The following is a 12,545-nucleotide window of genomic DNA, read 5'->3' on the forward strand; positions in this document are numbered from 1 at the left end:
CCATGCGCCGTGTTGTCGAAATGAGATTTCTTACAATAATTCATCCGTCTGAAATCACAAAAAGAAAAAAGTGCCAGCGGGCTTGTGGTAGGTGGACCCAATCTGCTCTGCTGGAAAACCCTCAAAGCGTTATCACACCATCCCTGTCAGATGTGAAATCACGTGGCGCATTGTGGGGAGGCCGAGGTAAATGTCATAAAACATGTTCTCATTGCACAGGTTGGGGGGGGGGAACAAGGTCGCAAAGATTGAACATCAAAACTGCTCTTTTATTAATGAAATTTATGTTTGGTGTCTGTTTCTGTATTAGTTTCAAGTTCAAAATGCCTGATACTGAAGCTGAACGTGACCCTTACACGCCCCCTTTTATTCCTACAGTTCTCAGATCAGTCCTCGTCGAATGCATTTTCTGACACGACTGTCTGCTCTGCGGGAGTGAAGGCCGAGATTAATGTGTGTGTGGAAAAATAAAACAGTCAAACTACCAGCGCTGCATTTCCAGATAAGCTCTGCGCCAATGTGACACCTTTTGATACGACTCGCGATTAAACGCGCGTTGACAAAAATACAGCAAATTTCCACTGAGGTAATGCATTTACCGCAAACCTAGTTTTTAACAAGAAGAATCCACTTTGACCGCGTTCCTTTATGAAAGTATTGAAAGAAAAAATTAATACATGTACGACATTACACGTCTATCATTTTAACAAGGGAGCTGCTGCCTTTGCTCTCGAGCCTTTTCCAGAACTGGTGAAATTGAGTGTTTTTTGGAGTGTCTTACTCCTTTTAAATGTTCTAGGAAGAGCAGTGAGACGTGGTGACTGTGCGAAGCTGAATTGCCTTTTCTTCACGCACTCTACGGAGGCTTGACGATTATGTGGGCTTTTCTAAGGAAGATAGACTAGGCAGAGTTTTTTAGACATTTATGGCGGCAACTTTACTCGGAAAGACACTGGAGTTAAACGAGTGCTGTAGCCGGAGACGATGAGACGTGTCGACGTGGTCTCCGTGATGTCGTGGAGGTTTCCGGAGATCCGCTGAGTGGGTGGCTCCAGACACCGCCATCGTGACGATGAGGACACGGCCAGCGAATACGAAAAAGGAGGTGGATTGCCGGCTGCGCTGCGGTCCGGCGCCCGGCTGTCACTCGAACCAGCCACTCGACACGGAGGTCTACTGGGACGGACGAGCTGTTGGCGGCCGGCCTCCAAACGAAAACTGCAGTCGGTGACACTTTCGCGTTGGCTTCCTGTTTCAGCGCCGGTGGACGTGGCACGGCTGCGCCTCATCACCGCCTTCCTCTTCGCAGCTAACCACGCAAACGTCTCCTGCAGAAGCCCCAGTGAGGGATTCGTGCCATAAAACATTCGTCTCTGAAAGCTTGTTATACGGCATTCTAATCTACGGATGAAGAGGACACAAACACTCTCTCTCTCTCTCTCTACCTCTCTCTCTCTCTATCTCTCTCTCTCTCTACCTCTCTCTCTCTCTCTACCTCTCTCTCTCTCTCTCTCTCTACCTCTCTCTCTCTACCTCTCTCTCTCTCTACCTCTCTCTCTCTCTACCTCTCTCTCTCTCTCTCTCTCTCTCTCTCTCTCTCTCTCTCTCTCTCTCTCTCTCTCTCTCTCTCTCTATCTCTCTCTACCTCTCTCTCTCTCTCTCTACCTCTCTCTATCTCTCTCTCTCTCTCTCTCTCTCCTCTCTCTCTCTACCTCTCTCTCTCTCTCTACCTCTCTCTCTCTACCTCTCTCTATCTCTCTCTCTCTCTCTCTCTCTCTCTCCTCTCCCTCTCTATCTCTCTCTACCTATCTCTCTCTACCTCTCTACCTCTCTCTCTCTCTACCCCTCTCTCTATCTCTCTCTACTTCTCTCTCTCTCTCTACCTATCTCTCTCTACCTCTCTCTCTCTCTACCCCTCTCTCTACCTCTCTCTCTCCCTCTCTCCCTCTCTCTCTCTCTCTCTCTCTCTCTCCCCACATGCGTGGCATCACAGTTGCCATATCCTCCATTGAGTCAAATCTTTGATGAAGCCGGCGATGCTTTGAAGTCCAGCTCTGCCATCGGGAGCTTTTAAAGAAGCCCTGATTCTCTCTCTCTTTCTCTCTCTCGCTCTCTCTCACGCTCTTTCACTCCACAAACAACTTGCTGGAATCGCCAACTGAACCGCAGATACAGGCGAGGCCACACAGATAACCCAAATCTGATTCTCTCTTACTCTCTCTCTCCGTCTATCATTCTCTCTGCGCTGTCTCTCCCACTCTGGCCATGACTTCTTTATCTTCTGCACGTTGTACACCCCCCCCCCCCCACCCACCGCATTGTGCTCCTCCAATCTCATTTCCACTGGCGTACATTCTGCCGCCTCTATTCTCACAGATCGTGTGTATCTCTCTTCGATAATGAACAACAGGTGTTTGTCATTATATTCATTGTCCAGCATTGGCGTGGACCTTTTTTTCTTCCGTACGGAGGCATTCGGAGACATTTATTTTCCGCGCTCTTGTTTCGCACCTCGGTATTTATTTGCGGCAAAGAATGACAGCGCTTCTTTGTAATCTTCAGCCTGGGAGAGATTATCTCGGGTGGGCCATCTTTAGTCCAGAGCAACATCCTACATCTTAATAGTTTGCTCTATAAAAGGCAATGTATGTCTGTTGGACTACAACAACTCTCTAAATATTGAATAAATAGGATTTTAGTCTCCAGAGGATAAAACCTCCTGACTTTCTGTCAAATATCTCAACATCTACTTGATGGATTTGCACAACATGATGTGCAGACTTGTCGTCACCGTTCCCAAAGGATCCTCTGACCATTCACGCGGTTACATCACTTGCCCAATACTTTAGTTCATGTACAATGAATGCACACTCAGACACACCAATGAGCTTTGCTCTTCTTCCAAATGCAAAGAAGATATCTCAACAATATGTCAAGTTTCAAGCCGGTCAGACCTTTTTAAGAGTGTGCTGACCGCGCGGCCTGCCCTCTAGCACCTCTCGAAGGACAAACCTGTAACACACTACTTCCGTGGTGAGGAGTGTAATGCATAGTGGAGCATCTGGGGGAAATTTCTAGCCAGGCTTCAAAGTTTGAGTTTTTTTTTTTATGATTGCAAGATGCTGACGGGATATGAAAAATATGACGTGTGAAAACTTCAATCCATCAGCCACACTGTCTCGCAATGCCTCAGCTATATGTGCATGTAACAGACGGTCTCAGGCAGTGTTCTAGACTTTAACACGATCTCTCAGATTTCCTGCAGTTGCTATGGGAGCATTGTCTGCCGGTGCCCACACAGGAAGGCACCTCTTAGTTGTTGTGTGTGTGACCGAGCGGGCCACCAGGCGCCTGTTGTCCTCCCACACCAGGCCCGGGAGGCTCTGTCCCGGCCCTAATGAGAACTGGATCTGACATCCTCTCCAACCGACGCTCCACTCTTCCCCGTCCCCAGTCATGACGGCAGAGAGGTGATGGCAGCAGGCAAATTGTACGTTGAATTATTAACGGCTCACCAGGTCCGTCCGGTCTGTTGCCCGACGGAGATGGTTGATCTTGAATGACACCCATCAGTCCAAACAAGTATCCTAGTGTAGTGATGTGACATGAAATCTCTTTTATTTATTTTTTTCCTGCGTGAAGCTTTGAGAGTGCGATGCTCCGGGGGAGCTGATGATGTCCAGTGTGCCGACATTATTATCTCTCAAGGTGTGTGGAATGACAGCGGCTCACGGTGACTGGCAGCTCCACTAATCCAACACGATTTAATAATGGAGTGTCACTGTTTTTTTAAATATATTTTTTAAACCAGTGGAACATGGGTAGGAATAACTCTTCCCCTCTGGATCCTCCCCCCTCTCCCTCCCCCTCTCCTTCCTTCATTGCATCCAGGCATGGCCTCGCAATAATATTGCACATCACAGTCAGCTTTGGATGACAAAAAAACAAAACAGCATCGCCAGATTCCCCACGGAAAAATAAGAAATGAAGCATACAGTGCCACTTGGTGGCTATCCTGTAATATGTAAATTATGATATCATATGGTTGAAACATCCCATTCACGGTCATGTGTGTGTGCGACAACCAATCGGCTGCACGCTCTCATGCATCCGTCATCCTGTGAAGCACGACATGTTATTACTCCTGGCATTTGCACACACACACACACACGACAGATTTAATGGCCTGTTTTCATACTCGCTAATTAGGCTCCGGGTAAGACGCAGAGCGGAAGGCACAAGGTATGTATGCACTGTAATTGCATCATTTGATTGAAAGGAATAACAGCGACTGCGCCTGCTGTATTACAGCAACAGTCAGCAGACTGTCACATGATTTGTATGAGCCCAGTTTAGTGGGTCAAAGGGAGGGGTGCAAAGAAAGTGGGTGGTCATGTGCTTGAGAGAAGATCGCTTACGCTGATGAACAATACAGCTGTAATGTGGACTAATTTAGAGCTATTCCTGTTCAGCGCGGGGGTTAGGGGGGGAGGGGCTTGATTGATCAGCCGCCGTTTGTTTGTTTTTGCCATTTGCGCTTTGGTGGATACTCCCATGTTGTCCTCGCGTGTAATTTATGGGCATAGCGATGGCTGGAGGACAACTCCTGTATGATGGAGTTTCTGCTCTCCTGACTTTTGGTAACTTTGAATATTCAACATGTATTTTCTACGCTCCACTGACGCTGCTCAGAACAGCCGTCACCTGGAGCTGAATATTCCGGATGCGGGATAAAGCTTGCTCAAAGGCAAACTATGTTGTTCCCAGACTTGTTGAACCGTGGTGCCATGACCTGTGGACTTGTGCTTGACAGTCGAGCTCGCACCAGCAGCTTGTGAAACGAGGAACGAAATGTGCAAGAAAATGTCTCGTCCTGTCAGTTGTGTCAGATCCGGCTGAAAGGGTTGAAATATTGGGCGGGGATGATTGAACCTCAGACTTCTAATATTCCTTCCAATTGCTGGTGACTCGACCCCGCGTTGAGACCCGTTTCGTTTGAATACTCACTTCGTCCCTCACGACAGGCCCACGAAGACACGTGAAAAGAGTCCTGATAATGGGCCGACGCCGCCGGGAGAGACACTAAGCAAACCGGGTGCAGCCGCCACTTAAAAATAATCGCCTTTTTGTTCCTGTTGCACTGAGAAAATGAAAATGAGCATCCTATTATGGCCCGGGCAGAATTCAGCAGTCGATATATTTCAGCCAGCAGCAGCCATTCAACCATGTTTGAGCATGAAGGTGTGGGCAGAGTTTAAAACTTAAAACCTCGATATAATATTCCTCAGAATATCCGCAGAGGAACAGATTTTAGAAGATGTGTTCACAAAATCTATCTTTAACTTCTTCTCAATAAGCATTAAGTTATTTATCTGCAATTTTGATTCTTGATTCGTGATTTCCAAGCTGCTCGGTTCTGTTTTTCTTTGTCTCTGAATATTTTTCGGGTTGTTGGTTGGACAGGACGAGACATTTCAAAGCGTCCGCTTTAGGAAGTTCATTTAATAAGTACATTTTTTCTTTTGCCTTTCCCCACAGAGTGATCTCACAAAAATCCTCAAAATTAAGTAAAACCCTTTTCAGTCTTGTTCTGAGTCTCATCCACAGGTATTCTTTCTCTGGGTCTAAATGACTGAGCATTCTTCTTCCTGTGTGGACTGAGCTGTCTCACTCTGCTGCCTGTTAGCGGCTTTATAGACCGATGAAGCTGAAAAGACGATGAGAAAATGACTTGCATGTTGTTTGGAGATAGTCATGGAGACAGAAGAGGTTAGTTCACAGATCTGTGTTCATAAGCTGCCAAATATGAATTATTTATCTGAAGAAAAAACGCCTATTTTCTCATCCCGCCGACATCAGAAGATTCTCAAATGTCATCCGCTGAGATTTTAGATTTAGTCGTTATTTTTTTGGAGTACAGGAACCTGACGTGACTTCAAATAAACTCGTTTTTACAGAGGCAACTGGTTGCCGCGTCGGACTTGCAAAAAGCCATCATTATGCATGCACTCTTCACTCTTCTTCAGGTGTTCTGCTTTTCAGCAACGTGAATAGAGAGGAGGCGATGACGGGTGCAAAGATAAAGCAAGACACTGAGCTGTAATTCATCTTTAGAGATAAGGGAGGTAACGATGTATACCGTTTACAAGATTAATTAAAAGGTATTAATTAAGTATTGCCTGTGCAGCTAAAGCCTGATACATCCTCATATCATCATGTGCCGCAGACGTCCGGGAACATAGAACGTTTTTTCAAGTCTTCTGTTTATATTTGTCAAAGTAAGGTGGTGTGAGTTTCAGATATATGGGGGAGAGTGCACTGTTTTTTGTCTCTGTCAATAAGTAGTGGGATTCAAACCGGGCGGCAGCACACAGTCACTTGTTAATATTCTGGCAGCGTCGGCCTCATGTGTGTGTTTGTGTGTTTGTGTGTTCGCTCCCTCTCCAATCCCCTGGCTCTCTCTATTTCATCAAAAACACCATAATGACCCTCCGCCTGGTCCCATCTCTCCTCATCGGCCCTTTTTACCACCGCCACACACACACACACACACACACACAGATTCAAAGCCCAAAACAAGCACACACATACAGACTTGATGGGTTTACGTCATAAAAATGTCACTGTGGAAATATACTTTAATTTGTATAATCGTGCTCTTTTAAATGACTCAAACACACACACACATACACACACAATCTTTCTCGGATATATATAACCCGAACGCTCAATTCAAGAAGCAGGGGGCAGCAGATAATATTGCACTCATTTCATCTTGTTTGCCTGTTTATTAATTACTTGATTAATTATAGCAAAGCCCCTTTGGCTGGCATCGGCTCCGTGATTTACCGTACGCAGCATACAAGTTAGATTAAGGGCCGTGTTCATAAATCTGTCTTCTCTGACGCTCCGCTGCTCCCCCGAGCCACACGGAGAGCCTCCGCCGTCACGTGGGCTTTATTACTGAAGTGCAACTGGAATGGCACTGTGTGTTTGCGCCGCCCACCCATCCAATACCAAGCTATCAAGAACATTTGAGATTGTTTTCTATATATATATATATACAGGACTGTCTCAGAAAATTAGAATATTGTGATAAAGTTCTTTATTTTCTGTAATGCAATTCAAAAAACAAAAATGTCATGCATTCTGGATTCATGACAAATCAACTGAAATATTGCAAGCCTTTTATTCTGATTTATTGCTGATTATGGCTTACAGTTTAAGAAAACTCAAATATCCTATCTCTAAATATTAGAATATCATGAAAAAGTATACTAGTAGGGTATTAAACAAATCACTTGAATTGTCTAATTAACTCAAACACCTGCAAGGGTTTCCTGAGCCTTGACAAACACTCAGCTGTTATAAATCTTTTTTTTTACTTGGTCTGAGGAAATATTAAAATTTCATGAGATAGGATTTTAGAGTTTTCTTAAGCTGTAAGCCATAATCAGCAATATTAAAAGAATAAAAGGCTTTATCTAATTTTCTGAGACAGTCCTGTATATACACACTACCGTTCAAAAGTTTGGGGCCATCCAGACAATTTTGTGTCTTCCATGAAAACTCACTTTTATTTATCAAATGAATTGAAAATTGAATATAAAATGTAGTCAAGACATTGACAAGGTTAGAAATAATGATTCATATTTGAAGTATTAATTTTGTTCTTCAAACTTCAAGCTCAAAGGAAGGCCAGTTGTATGGCTTATATCAGCGTTTTACTGCTAATCAGAAGTGGCAGACCTAGGAATGTATCTCAGAGCGTCTCTCCGCTGGCCTCTGACGACGTTTGCCACGGGAGAGATGACTTCCTGCCCGACGCGCGTCTTCAGCGGTTAAAAGCTGATGGAAAGACCATTTGTGTCCAGCCTCCTCCTCCATCCAACAGGGAACTCCAACTGAAAGGGAAGAGAGCGACCTGTCGGCTGTCACATCGGATCAATGTTGTTCTTTGGCGAGTTCCACCACTCTGCCATCTTATCAGAAAAATATACACTACCGTTCAAAAGTTTGGGGTCACTTAGAAATGTCTTTATTTTTCAAAGAAAAGCACTGTTTTTTCAATAAAGATAACATTAATCAAAAATACACACGATACATTGTTAATGTGGTAAATGACTATTCTAGGTGGAAACGTCTGGTTTCTAATGAAATATCTCCATAGGTGTATAGAGGCCCATTTCCATCAACGATCACTCCAGTGTTCTAATGGTACATTGTGTTTGCTAATCGCCTTAGAAGACTAATGGATGATTAGAAAACCCTTGTGCAATTATGTTAGCACAGCTGAAAACAGTTATGCTGGTGATATAAGCTATACAACTGGCCTTCCTTTGAGCTTGAAGTTTGAAGAACAAAATTAATACTTCAAATATTAATCATTATTTCTAACCTTGTCAATGTCTTGACTATATTTTCTATTCAAATTTCAATTCATTTGATAAATAAAAGTGAGTTTTCATGGAAGACACGAAATTGTCTGGATGACCCCAAACTTTTGAACGGTAGTGTATATCAGGCAATACTTCATTAATATCTATTGATTCATTGTTGTGTTGAGTTTGGGGACAAATAGTGGACACATTTCCCACTCAAATGAATTAAGTAAATGGAGTGATTTAACCCTCCTGTTACCTTCACATTTACTAACATATTTTACCCTCGGGGTCAATTTGACCCCAGCAATTAAAACCTCCAGAAAATTATTAGAATTAATATTGTTTCCCAAGTTTAAGTGTGAGGTACTTTATGTTTGTTTGTCGACTACCTAAATAGCCCTTTTAAATATATAAAAAAGTTTATATTTCTTATATGTTTGACACAGTGAAAAACAGCCTGGGGTCAAATTGACCACAAAGAACACCGACATTAAACATTGAATGGGGTCAAATTGACCCTAAAGGTAACAGGAGGGTTAAGAAATAGCCCAAGAAACCCGATGAAACGCGTTAAGCTAATGGATAAACCCTCCCGGTGTGTTATTTAGTCCGGTAGATCCTGCTTTAAGGGAACCGCCTGAGTGCAGTGGAAGAGCTCATTCCACGCGCTGCTTAATTTTTCAGGTAGATGTTCGACCTGTGCAACAGAAAACACATTTTCAAAGCATCTGTGAGAATATCTTGTTCACCAGCTGGCATTAAAACTCCCTTTTGAAAACTGCACTTTGGAAACTCGAGTTGTCTATTCAACAAACCGTCTCGTCTGTTCACTCATTCAATCATCCCATTTATTTACTTTGGAACTATTTGGCGACCCTTGGTCTTCACGGTGAGAGCGTGCGATGTGCGCTGTGTTTGTAAAAGCTGGGAACATCCGACAGAGCTCCCTCTCTCGTCTCCAATAACATGCGTGAGCGTGTCATGCAAAGGCTCATGGGTAGGCACGTTAAGCCCAGGAGGGAGAGACTTCTGAATAGTCTACGTATTGCTTGAAATGTCTTCAAATACTAGATGTGAATTAAGGATGAAGCATTGAGTAAAAGAGGATGGAAGGTACTCAAAGGCACTTTACATGGTAAACACATGCAGAGTGCACCAGCGAATGGAAGTGAGTTCTCCACAGCTTATTGACATTTTTTCTTTCTCTTCGTCTTCCTCAGTACTTCTGCCGAGCTCGCAAATTCTTTTTCCGGCTGCTCTTTGTCCTGACTGTTTTCCCTCCGGACAACATGTCCGTCTCTTCTCAATCCCTTCCTCCTCTCTCTCTCTCCCTTCAAGGCTTTCTCATCTCTACGAATCTCCCCGTTTCCTCTCGCCTCTGCTCCGCTACCTTTGTCTCCTCTTTCTTTGTCCAGGTTTTCAATAACTTTCTCACCTGCCTTCAATTTATTTATTTTTTTCCCCTTCTTCTTTCAAGCCTTGGTCCCACCGGCTAATGGAGACTGATAATGCAGCTCATAAGCCGATACATCATTGTTGCCTCGGCCTCGGGGAGTCGGGCCCAGTGGAGATGGAGATGCGGAGGAAGAGCGGCTTTAAATGGACTGTTGTACAGGATTGCATCGATGAGATTGCTTTTAATCCTGCTGGAGTTGTGTTGGAGCAGGCCTTATATTTCACGTAATTAGCTTCGGACAGGAAATGTGTGCAGGCCTGTGACTGGCTGGTTTAATCGTGGCTCAGACGACGCCAGTTGTTCTCTGTCGCGGCGTTTTGTTACGCCGCAAACGAGCTGCAGACGCACCGAGTTCCTGTTTCCTTGCGCGAAACAACGCGACATCGTAGCTTTCTTTTCTGCTTGTCTTTATTTGAAGTAAACAAAGATACCTAAACTATATTGTTGTGTTTCAAAAATCTTCGAGTGCAGGACCGAGGAAGAATGTCTGGAGAATGACAAATTATATTAAAAAGTGTTTAATTGAAAATATTACCAATAGTCAATAACGGTTCCGATACAGAGTATAACTTCTCGGCCGAGGACTTCCAAGGCTTCGCAATACGCAGTACACAGTTAACTGTCTCTTGCTCCACCTAAAAAAGTGTCTCAGCCTCATCAGATATTTTATTTTATATCTCCCAGGCGTACTATTGCTTTAGTAAATTGTCTAATTCAACAATATACAAAAAACAAATAAACTCTATCCTACTTTCATACGATCTTACGGTCTTGTTCTTACGTTGTTACGGTAGAAAAACTGCCTAATGCAGCTCGTTAAATTCACCTGCTGCTGTCATGACGTCATTTATATACTTTGTCCTTGTGGCTCTTACGTTATCTTTGTAATATTTATGTACATGTCTATATGTGTATTCCTGCCCATGTCGTATATGTGCCGTTTGTATATTTACCAGGTTGCCTTCTTCTGTATTTTTTTCCCCAGATGTACAAAAGTAAAGTGATGGAGCTGGGAGAGAAGCTGCTGCCCGCCTTCAACACGCCAACGGGGATCCCCCGAGGAGTCATTAACCTGGGGAGGTGAGTCTCGGCACCAGCCTCCTCCTCCTCCTCCTCGTGAAGTCCTCCATCCTGATAACAGACCCTATCAGGTTATCACTGTGGCTGCCATTAATCGGTGCATTCATCCTCGCTCCATTCAAGAGACGTGAGCCGAGTTACAAAACAGGCCAATAGTGTCTTCAACCTCCCTCTGAAGTCTCAGTTTCATACGACAACACTGGATTTCAACTTATTGCATAACACGTTCATATTCTAAAAGGAGAAAGATGATTTGTCTACTTCTTCGTCGTTTCATTACAAATTCAGCTCCACATTGATTTGTTGAAAATACATGAAATTGTGTGTTGCTAATAAATAATAAGAGATGAAATAAGGAAAATAAATCGGACCATACTATTTTTGGTAATAATTCATCTGTGTTCTACATCGGAGGATCGTGAATAACATTTGCTTGCATTTGAATGATTTGTGTTAATTTTTAATCTGTTCCGAACCATTACCTCTCTGATCTAAAAAATCGTTACCGACACACCCGTGTTAATGCCGCGCTCGCGCAACGCCGCGTCGAGCTTTTTTTCACATTTCATATTTTCAGATCGTGAATTTCTCCGTGTTTTGGATTCTGGTTTGATTCTCTTAAAGCGAGAGCGGCGACGCGCGATGCGCCTCTCGCTTTTTTCATTTGACATTTGTCGAGTGAGACGGAAAACTGTGACAACGTGACGCCGATAACGGCGCTGTGACCGTCAAATTATCCTCGCTAGCCGACATTCTGGCTTCACCTCCGTTTCGTGCATTTACCTCCGTTTCATGAATGAACACCGGCGGAGCAAGTTTACCTCAGGATTCCATTTGGTGAAGTTTCCTGTGAACGCATCAAAAATATTACAATTATTCAATCTTTTTTTCTTTTTCTTTTTTACTCCGGTTTATCTTCTCACTGCTCAATCTCATCTTGTAAAACACTTCCCGGCGCCTTCGTCGTCCACCTGCTGCCGCATGCCGGACAGCTGCTGGCGGATTGAATGACCTTTTTTCTTCAGTTAATTCCTGCTGCATCACCAACATGGGCCTGTGCTGCAGCTGGGCAGGACGCACCGGGCTGCCCCTACTGGGGTCATGGGGGGTGCATGGAGCAACGTGTTATGCAGACACACAAACAAGCCTATCCACTCTACACACGCACACACACGAACATGTGAAATGTGTAACAGAACACGAGCGGCCCGTCTGCACACAGGGGAGTTCAGTCCTGCTGCACAGCCGGTGCTGTTGAGTCCGTGTGGAGTATTTTCTTTCACAAGTGAAGGACTCCTGTGCAGTACTTGGTGTTCTGAGTCTTTTCCTGCATGTGTGTGTTATTGTGATTTGTCAAACATATGCAGGCGTCAATTACGTGTATCTGCGCTGGTACAATGCATCAGATGTTATAATATTAAAGTTCAGATCGCACCACACACCAGATCTTTTTTTTTTTAAGTGCTGAAAAGATTGACAAGCAAAGAGAAGTCTGTATTTTTGTTCCACACGTTGTCTGGTCAGGGAGAGGCCAGATCCATAATTCCTGGAGTTTTTCTTTTTATGCGTTTTTAGCATTTTTTTGTTTGTTGGGAAAACTTTATTAAACAAAGAATATTGATCAT

The 12,545-nt window shown here is 43.9% G+C and overlaps 1 protein-coding gene across 5 annotated transcripts in view; it reads left to right on the top strand.

Annotated features, from left to right (window-relative positions):
* LOC130212557 (mannosyl-oligosaccharide 1,2-alpha-mannosidase IC) overlaps nucleotides 1-12,545 on the top strand; it is a 183,627-nt gene that overhangs the window by 154,188 nt on the left and 16,894 nt on the right. For 4 of the 5 annotated variants that reach the window (XM_056443557.1, XM_056443561.1, XM_056443560.1 and 1 more), the window contains exon 5: nucleotides 10,826-10,919. In XM_056443557.1, coding sequence (XP_056299532.1) covers nucleotides 10,826-10,919 — 94 coding nt within the window. Of the gene's footprint in view, nucleotides 1-10,825; nucleotides 10,921-12,545 lie in introns of all 5 variants that reach the window. The other variant, XM_056443558.1, reaches the window with a different exon arrangement.

This window comes from Pseudoliparis swirei, chromosome 22 (genome assembly GCF_029220125.1).
Source record: "Pseudoliparis swirei isolate HS2019 ecotype Mariana Trench chromosome 22, NWPU_hadal_v1, whole genome shotgun sequence".
Lineage (NCBI taxonomy): Eukaryota > Metazoa > Chordata > Actinopteri > Perciformes > Liparidae > Pseudoliparis > Pseudoliparis swirei.